Source organism: Leptidea sinapis, chromosome 3, assembly GCF_905404315.1.
Source record: "Leptidea sinapis chromosome 3, ilLepSina1.1, whole genome shotgun sequence".
Lineage (NCBI taxonomy): Eukaryota > Metazoa > Arthropoda > Insecta > Lepidoptera > Pieridae > Leptidea > Leptidea sinapis.
In genome coordinates this window covers 6,220,744-6,230,219 of record NC_066267.1, presented here as the reverse complement: position 1 = coordinate 6,230,219, position 9,476 = coordinate 6,220,744, and the positions used below count along the sequence as shown (strand labels likewise).

At 37.9% G+C, this 9,476-nt stretch overlaps 1 protein-coding gene across 1 annotated transcript; it reads left to right on the top strand.

The window, feature by feature from the left end:
- The first annotated feature begins 8,297 nt into the window (after window positions 1-8,297).
- Window positions 8,298-8,695, top strand: LOC126979488 (uncharacterized). The gene has a single exon (XM_050828812.1). It carries the CDS (start codon window positions 8,400-8,402, stop codon window positions 8,625-8,627), a length of 228 nt encoding a protein of 75 aa, XP_050684769.1. The 5' UTR covers window positions 8,298-8,399; the 3' UTR covers window positions 8,628-8,695.
- Window positions 8,696-9,476: the final 781 nt, after the last annotated feature.

Genomic DNA, 9,476 nt, shown 5'->3' with positions numbered 1-9,476 from the left:
AGTAATTGCATCCAACAAATACAATGATTGATTAACTATAACAGGTCGACCTGGCACCATAACCAGCAACCTTTCACGAGTTGACGCATTGACCAGACATCGATCGCCTCGCACATATTTACGAAGGATAAGGACGCCACCGCAAGCAATGCCATTCAGTGAGCATGATGACCCATGTTATAGCATACCTATGCATGATAACTAAAATTTACAAAATTAATTTAAATTTAAACTACAAAGCATGCCCACAAATGATTCTATATAATGCAATTACAATAAACCAACATAAAATATTATATTCATGTTACATTCGATTATACAATCTTAATGTTAATAATTATTAGGTAGACCAGGAGCATATATTTTCCATACTTCTTTATCCTCTATATATTCTTTGATCGTAGGCTTTTTGAATATAGCGATTCTTTAGAACTTTTTTAAATTTTGAAGTGTTAGACATGTGATGTTATTTGGACATATCATTCGCAGCAGTGTTTAAATTCTCTTTGATTCGCAGTCTGAAAGCGCAACGGCAAATGTATGTTGTTGTTGTGCAAGTTCACCTAACTTGATCAATAGTGTTTATGGACTTACTAATAATTACTGTCAAATCCATGAAAAAATTTTCAATCTTTTTTGGTTTACGTGACCTTGACTTACGCTCCGTAGCCAGTTGCTATGCATGCAGCTCTTGTTGTGTTGTCTTTCTGTGTATCAAATTCTCGCAGTATTTTTCATGTTAACTTTTATTATTCTACTGCTACACACTATTATTCGCCACAAGCTGTCTCAATCTCAATCATCGCACTGTTTGGCAGGCCACGGGGGCACTTTTTAATTAGATAGCTGAGAACCGGGACACAATTAGTATTTTGGTGTCTGAGCGTTTGGAGATTAAATAAGACAACTGCTTGAGTAGTATGAGGAATATATAATTTATTTCAGTTACACGATATATAATTATACAAAATCCTTAAAACTAGTTACGTAATTACAATTGTTACTTAAAAAATATTTACAAGTTTAGAAATTACACACCAATACTAAAGCTTACATTTTGACCAATAGTTAAACGTTTAATTCAATTAGAATAATTGAGAATAATACAATGTGTTCTATCTCGCTCTAAAATGCTATCGCAGCAAGCCAACCAGCGAGCGCTTGTGTAAACTCGCGTTGATGCTCGATCGGCGGGTGTCAATGAGCAGTAACTCCTGTTTTTTTTTTTGAGAGGAGGAAATACAGTTACGTATTTACGACCCGCAACGGGGCCTAATATGTCGGACTCGAGTGTCCGCGTAAGTGGACACCCCATACCGACTAAAACCTCCTCTATGCTGTTAGCCATGCTTTTACAGCGACATAGGACATGGGCCGTGGAGGCCGCAAAGACTACGCAACAACAGTCGCGGGGCGTCTCCTAAGGAGAATCGACGAGATGAAAAGATGAGAAGAACACACTCGCCGGCGAGTGTGGTGATGTTTTGTGTAATGTATGTAAGTGTGTATGTATGTGTTTATGAGTGTATGTATGTATGTTTGTATGTATGTAAGTAGTGTAAATGTTTGTGTGCATGTATGTTTGTGTTTGCGTCTGTTTGTGATTGTGTAAGTGGTGTATGTCAGTCCGTGAGTGAGCGTGAGTGGAGTGAAACGCTTACAGGACGAGGACTAACGTCTCGTCGTGTATCAAAAGAATGTGTGGTGTATCTAGGTTGCGGGCCGCTGGCCATCGTCAGAGTGACGAGTGCCAGTGGTTTGCGGCGGTTGACCGCGCCTACGCTTGCGAAGGCGGTGTGTGCGTGTCTGTGTCGGTGTTTGTGTGGGTGCCGGTGACGGTGATGTCGTCATCAGGGTCTATCGTGACGTGCCTGGGACGTCTTATTGGGTTGAAACTATGGTTAAGGGGGTGTACACACATGCCTTCCTAACCAAGATGTTGGGATGGTTAGGCGCCTTGTCAAAGAAGCGTCGCGAGATCTCTTTAAAGTGTTGAGTTATCGTCGGAAGCTCTAGATCGCGGTGAAGATCTACGTTTCCAATGAACCACGGGGCTCCGGTTGCCATGCGCGTGAATTTATTTAGAACTACTTGCAAACAACGTAGGTAGCTTGGTCGGGTGTGCGCGAACACGACGCTTGCGTATGACAGTATGGGCCTTACGATGGTTTTGTACACTTTGTGTTTGAGCGGAAGTTTGCTTCGCCCACACACAAGTGGATAAAGGCGACTGAGAACAAATCGGGCTCTATTGCATACCGTATCAATATGTTTCTTGAAGTTCATATTGCTGTTGAACGTGACTCCTAAGTATTTGTAATTCTAGAATGGGTGTTTCATACAATTTAATAACGTCGGTCGGTCGTTTTTTAGCGCGGATGCTATTCGCGTTACCCAAGAGTACCGCTGCACTCTTGGTGGGGTTCACTTCAATCCGCCATTTTTTGAACCAGTTGCCTAGTTCATCGACGGTGGCTTGAAGCACTTTATTGTTCTTGCTCAAGGTTGAGCGGTTCAAAAGAGCGGAGCCAAAGTAGAGTGCCGTATCGTCAGCGTACTGAGCGAACTGGACACTCGGAAACTTGGGAATGTCGCTCGTGAAGAGTGAGAAAAGAGTGGGAGAGAGGACTGAACCCTGTGGCACGCCAGACCTGATTGGTCTGGGTGAGGATAGGGTGCCCTCTACTGAATATCGGAAGGAGCGATCAGTAAGGTAGGCTCGTATGATGTGCACGAGCCTGTCTGGCACTCCCAGTTGATACAGCTTGAATACTAAGCCGTTGTGCCATACCTTGTCGAAGGCCTTCGCAACATCGAAAAACACGGCTGCCGTGGTAGCGTGAAATTGACGCCGTATGAGAATGTACTCGGTTAGTCTGGGAGCCTGCTGGGGACACGAGTGAGCGGTTCTGAATCCGAACTTTATGTCGGGTATCAGGTTAAGCTCCGCGATGTAATGATTAAGACGCGCGAGAATTAATCTTTCGTAAAGTTTCTCGATCGAGTTAATTAAGCTAATAGGCCTATAGCTACTCGGATTAGCTTTAGGTTTATTGGGTTTTGGGATACCGATAACAATAGAATCCTTCCATTGTTCGGGGAACGCGTTATTAGAAAAGAAAAGAATATTAAAAATGGTAACCAATAAAGTAATAAGAGTCGAGGGTAGGATTTTAAGAACCTCGGGCCCCGGGGCCTTCTTGGAGTGAAGCTCCTTAATAATTAGTTTCACCTCTTCGTAAGAGGTGGGTTTTATTCCATCGCCTGAAGGACTCAGAGCAGAGCGACGTTCAACTTCACGATCAACTTCGTCAACGTGTGTCGGGTCGGCTGCTGCATTTGGAGAGCACTGACTCTCGAAACTATTGGCGAGGCATTCAGCCTTCTCATCGTCATCGAGCGCCGGCTGCAGTTCCAGTCTATCCAAAGGAGACACTGAGTGGCTCCTGTTTGAACGCGCGAGGCAGCTTCCAGATAGCCACATGTGATGGCTTAAGGTTGCCGAGCAAGCGGTCCCATCGTTCGCCGTGGAGTTCCACGATACGTTCCCTTACCACCCGCTGTAGGTAGCGGAGGTGGCGCCTATTCTCGACCGACGGATACCTATCGTAAACTCTAGTGGCTCTGTGTTTCTGTGTGAGTAAGTTCCTGACCTCTGGTGGCAGATTTAGGCGATGCGGTTGCATCGTCAGGACCTGCCTGGAGCAGGCCTTGATCCTATTCTGTATATGTGACATCACATGAGAGATAGCACTGTGAGCCATGTCAACCGAGTCAGACTAACTCCTGTTGCTCATTGATTAAGATTGAATGAATAGAAATCTACACGCTTTAGTAGAGTACGCTCGGCCTTGCTGTGAGATTGTGTAACGCGGAGAATATGACTGGTCACGTAAGTATATCTGCGATCTTCAAAAGAACGTGACGATGCTTGTACTTCAATGAGCTGACTACTGGTGATCTGCATGATTCTATGACATGTACAGCATTATGAAATGGTTCTTATCAGAGTTAATATTACAGTATATAAAATAATAATAATAATAAATGTTCTTTTAAGAACATATTATTATTAATATTAATTCTACGAATGTATTACGTTAGAGGTTACATGTTTGTTGCATCATTTTACATTTTACATATTATATTGTAATTGAAATGATCTGTAAATCTTGATATAAAAGAGTGGCACTGAGTTTCTTGCTACTTCTTCTGATTAGCTCAACACTTTACGAAGTAGCGGTAGATTCAATAAGAAAAATATTTTATTTTTTTGACATTCATAAGTGTCATTTCCGTGACCTACGTGAATAAACTGATTTTGATTTGATTTGATGTTAGACATTTATATTAATTGATGTTATTTGTTGTAGGTACAGCTACAGTATCGTTGCACTATACATATTTTTCAAAAAACATCTACAATTTTGCAATCGTAACAAAAATAACAAGCAAGAGGTCTGGCAAATAACAGGAACATTATATAAGAGAAGTTGCCGTAAATCTTGTTTTGTCTGAAATGTATGTACTTCCGGCATAGAGCTCTGACACCGAGGGATGAGCGGGGGTGTCTTTTCATCGACGTTAATAGTCGACTTGGTTACACGAGTACTCAGAAGATCGGCTTTCTTTCTTGCCGTATGGGCTAGGGCATATTTCTCCAATTGCAGTTGTAGCAGGAACGCCTGGCTGAAGTTGCCAATGGTAGTGTTCGACAACACCCAGAACTTTCTTTTCAGAAAAGTGACTTGAAAGCTGCTCGACGATTTCTTACCACGTGCTTAGACTTAGCAGATGCGATTTGCCGCTTAAAGAATGTGGAGGCATCATTGTTTTTCCTGTTTAAATGTGTTGTGTGAATTCACGATGTCGAAAGATCGTACCGTAAAATCAGTATCATATTTTTTAAGTCCAAATTCAAAATTATAAGCACATATGTATCACTTATGTTAGCCAGAGGAAGAAAAATAGTTTTATAAATGAACAAGTCTTCAATATCTTAACTTCTTTATTGTGTCTATAAGTATATCAGTAATGAGTATAAACTGGGTTTCGCAGGTTGCTAATTCTGACGTCATCGTCTCTCATTATAACATAAACGCTTCTGAATTCTCTTCTCTCTCCATCATTCGCTAAATAACGTTGAAGACCATAAATACCTAGTCCTATTCCAATGAGACCCATGACAGAGGAACACATAACTGCCGGTATTTCCCAAAAACCTTGTTTTATACGGCCGATTATTGATTTGCCAAAATCAATTTCATGAGTGTGTACCTTAGGCATCGGCATTTTTATTAACTGTAATGAAAAATGTTAAAAAGTAATAGGTAATTATTTTTATCGCAACGTCAACATATATTTGTCGAATTTCATGTCAGTCAACCTCAAAGAGAATTGAAACTGTATAGGTATTTTATTTCACTAAAAATATTTAGACATAGAGTAGGGATAGATTTGAATAATCTAATATATAAATATTCGTGTTTGTAGTTAAACTCCTCCGAAACGGCTTGACCGATTCTCATGAAATTTTGTGTACTTATCTGTCTGGTCTGAAAATTGAACAACATCTATTTTTCATCCCCCTAAATGTTAAGGGTAGTCCCCTAAATTTTTATTATTTTGTCATTTTTTTTATTTTTATTTTATTATGATTCAGCATTAAAAAATACATACAAATTCAACTTTACACCCGTCTTACGATCAACACTTATTAATGTATCGCGATTTTAATATTATTCTATTCCATCTACAGATCCGCAATACGGTTGCAAGATGGCAATCGAATATAATAATTATTGTAGTACGATAAATTTTACGTACGATATATTTGGTAGGTCTGAGAATCGGTCGTTATGTATTTTTCATACCCCAACAAATTTAATTATTGAATTCTTTTAATACTTTATTTGGCAATACGTTCGCTGGGTCAGCTAGTAATTTATATAATTAGACGCACGTCCACAACCTACAAACGGAGTGCCATAAAGGATGTAAAGCGCTTATTACATTTCACTGAATTTAGTCTTAGTTATTTTCAAAGGCCGGCAACGCTCTTGTGATTTGTCTGGTGTTGCAAGAGAATGTGGGCGGCGGTGCTCACTTAACACCAGGTGACACGTACGCACGTTTGTCCTCCTATTCCATAAAAAAATCATCTAAATTCAGAAGCAATTTACAATTAGAAGCTTCTGATCACTCTGTCCTAAATTTAGTTACTGAATCAGTGACGATTTAAAGCACGACGAAGTCAGACGTGTATTCGAAGAGGGCTCCAGACGTCAAAAAGTTGGCATTTGTCTAGCTCTGGCCGTTGGCTCAATTCAAATAGAAGAAAAAGAACATAGGCGAAGGAATAATTATTACTGGGGGGAAAGTAAGCAAACATAAACATTATATGGGGGCTTTAGAATCAGCGGACTTCAGAAATTATCTACGAATAGATTCAAGATCGTTTGACATATTACTAAATCCTATAACACCGTTTATTTTAAAGAAAGATGTCCTACGACACAGTTTTAGTGCAAGAGAAAGATTGGTAGTAACACTAAGATTTATTGCAACAGAAAATTCATATCAAGATTTAAAATTCAGTTCTTTAATATCCCAACGCCTACTGAGGAAAAATATCAGTGAAACTTATTGCACTATTACTATTATTCGGAAAAGCAAAACAAAATTAGATGTGTCCTCCAAGAACGAAAAGCCACGAGCGACAGAAATCAGTAACTTAATGCGATTACACCTTCCTAAATGCGTTTCGAATTAGGCTTCTAAATGATTCAGTCAGACAGAAACCATCCTTATTTCTGAATTTAGAATCCTAGATTGCTGAATGCAATTGTACTTGTCTAAATTCAGTAGTGACTGAATTCAGACTAAATTCAATAATAAGCGCTTTAATAGTACATAATAACAGGCGGGACTGCCTAAGTAATAATTGAAATTTAGTTTAGTATGAAACGTGCAATGACTTGACATAAGTTTGAAAAAGTAGTAATTACAGAAGATAGTAGTAATTAGAGAAGATAAGATATTATAGCCGTCATCTGTAATTTCTATTAATGACTGCACGGTTCATACAATCGATTGAATTGCTTTTTTCTTAGAGAGTTTCCCTAGGCTGTGGAGTGCGGCTTTATCCACAAACAGCAAATGAAAGCTAGCGAGATATCTACCTTCATTTTGCTAACCTCGCCACACACACTTCAAAGACTTTCTCTAGATAATACGTATTTCATTTTTTTAAACAAATATTAGTAAAGTAAATTGTTTTTTTCTTTGAGATATAACTAACCCTTAGGATACGTTTAGTTAAACGTATCCCTAAACTAGTTAAACTTGGCTTAGTTAAATCTTAAAATTAACGGGAACCCTACACCTTAACATTAGATCTTTATATTCATGTCGATATAAGAATATACATAATATTTGTTTTGTATACTTAATTATAGATAAAAATTTGGATTGATTTCAACTCTTACATTGGTTTACTATATTGGCAGCTCTGCTATTATGTCATTAGGTGGTTATCTCGGTTTCAAGATATAGTACATGTATGAAACACGGGACTTTTCTCATAATTTTCTATGGTACTCCCATCTCTTGAACGTAGTGGTTAAATTCGATTTGGTGTGCGAAACACAGTGAGTAAATAATAACGTCAGAAAACTTAAAATATTCCCCGATATTTAGAGAATATCTTCTTATTTATTAACTTCACTGCATATTATGTTACCATGAATATATTGAACCTATATAAAATGATTTTTTCATGAGTGCATGCTTCACTGAAAATGTTCTCAATTCGACTTATTTTCGTTATACTATTTTATATTCATTGTATTTATTCTTCTTATGATATTGTTTTATTATAAATTTCATTATTATACATTAAGGTTCCCATTTTAGGCAAATTGAAAAGATAGGTACTTGGAATAAACTAGTGCAAATTACATTACTCATCAACAGGAAATCGAAAGATATACCTATTTGAAGTAAGAACATATCGTATCCAATTTAGTGAGATTTTAAGACCCGGACTTCATCACCTGTAGAAGCTGCAGAATATCTTAGGGACTTAGGTACCTTCTATAGATTAGCTTACCTTTTCTATTTTCCTATATCGCCGTTAAAGATATTATTCTCTCTCACGATCCTAGTATCATGATAGGTACATCCAAAGAGTATAATAATATTGGGTACATCATTAGTAGTCATCACTCATATATCACCTCTGCCAATGTCACCTGTCACAGTCAAAATAATTGTCATCGACCCACTTCGCAATGTTGACTTTTGCCTCAACTTTCAAAAATTATTATTTTGATAAATAGGGGTACATAGTGCGTACATTACATACATTTAATTAAATTTTGGCATTATTTGGATTTGCAATGGCGGCAATCGGTACTAGACGTACATTAAGCCAACTGATAAAGCAAGGATATCAAGAAATCCCAGAGATCTTTGCCTCAACTGCTCTCGGCTTGGTTGGAATTGGACTGGGTGCTTATTCCTGTTATCGTTACGTAAAAAATGACGGAGACAATCGAAGATACAAGCAAGTTTTCATTGTAATGAGACCAGATGACCCTAGAGTGCAGAAATTACGGAAAGATTGAATTTGTTAATACTATGCAACTGTAGTTGAAATAATTATGTAATGTACAATAAAAACAGTTAAATTATCTGTACTGTTTATATTTTCTACAAGAGTGTTATTTACATAATTAGTCTGTATCTCTTTGTCACTACCTTGTTATGGCTTAAAGATGGTTAAGAATTGCAATTGGACTTGATCCTGCAATCAATTTTATTCAATTAAGAGGAGTTGAATGTCTCTTCTAATGTTATATTAATGCTGCTCATGGATATCTGCAATAACAAAGAATGTGTTGCTACCCTTTGAAATGAGAGTATGCCCCTAACTAGGGGCTATAAAACTTTATAGGTTCTGGAATGCTGCAGGCACTGGTAATCTCAAAAGGGTCTGTGAGGCAAAGTTAATTTCTGCTAATTGTGTGTTTGAGGAATGTTAGATATCAATACTCTTTTCAGTCAGGAGCATTTTTTTAAAATTCTATTCCTGGATATTTTGCTTGTCACATAATTCTAATCCTAAGCCTCATCTTTCCCCTTGATGCTTCATCATTTGTTTTTGTAATGTTCATGCAGTACAATTCTGTAGGGCTGGTATGTCATACTTAATTTCCAAAATCTGATAGGACCACTTACCGAATTTTTATACTAATCTATACTAATATTATAAAGCTGCAGTGTTTGTTTGTTTGTTTGAACGCGCTAATCTCTGGTACTACTGGTCCAATTTGAATGATTCTTTCAGTGTTGGGTAGTCCATTTATCGAGGAAGGCTATAGGCTATGTTTTTTTTTTCAAAATTAGGGATCCGTAATAAAATTGCTATTTTGTAACACAAGGTGTAAAATCGAAAACCTATTTTTGCGTGCGCT

What these genes read in the sequence shown, in the direction of transcription:
- LOC126979488 (XM_050828812.1), top strand. Translation starts at nt 8,400, where the DNA reads ATGGCGGCAATCGGTACTAGACGTACATTAAGCCAACTGATAAAGCAA.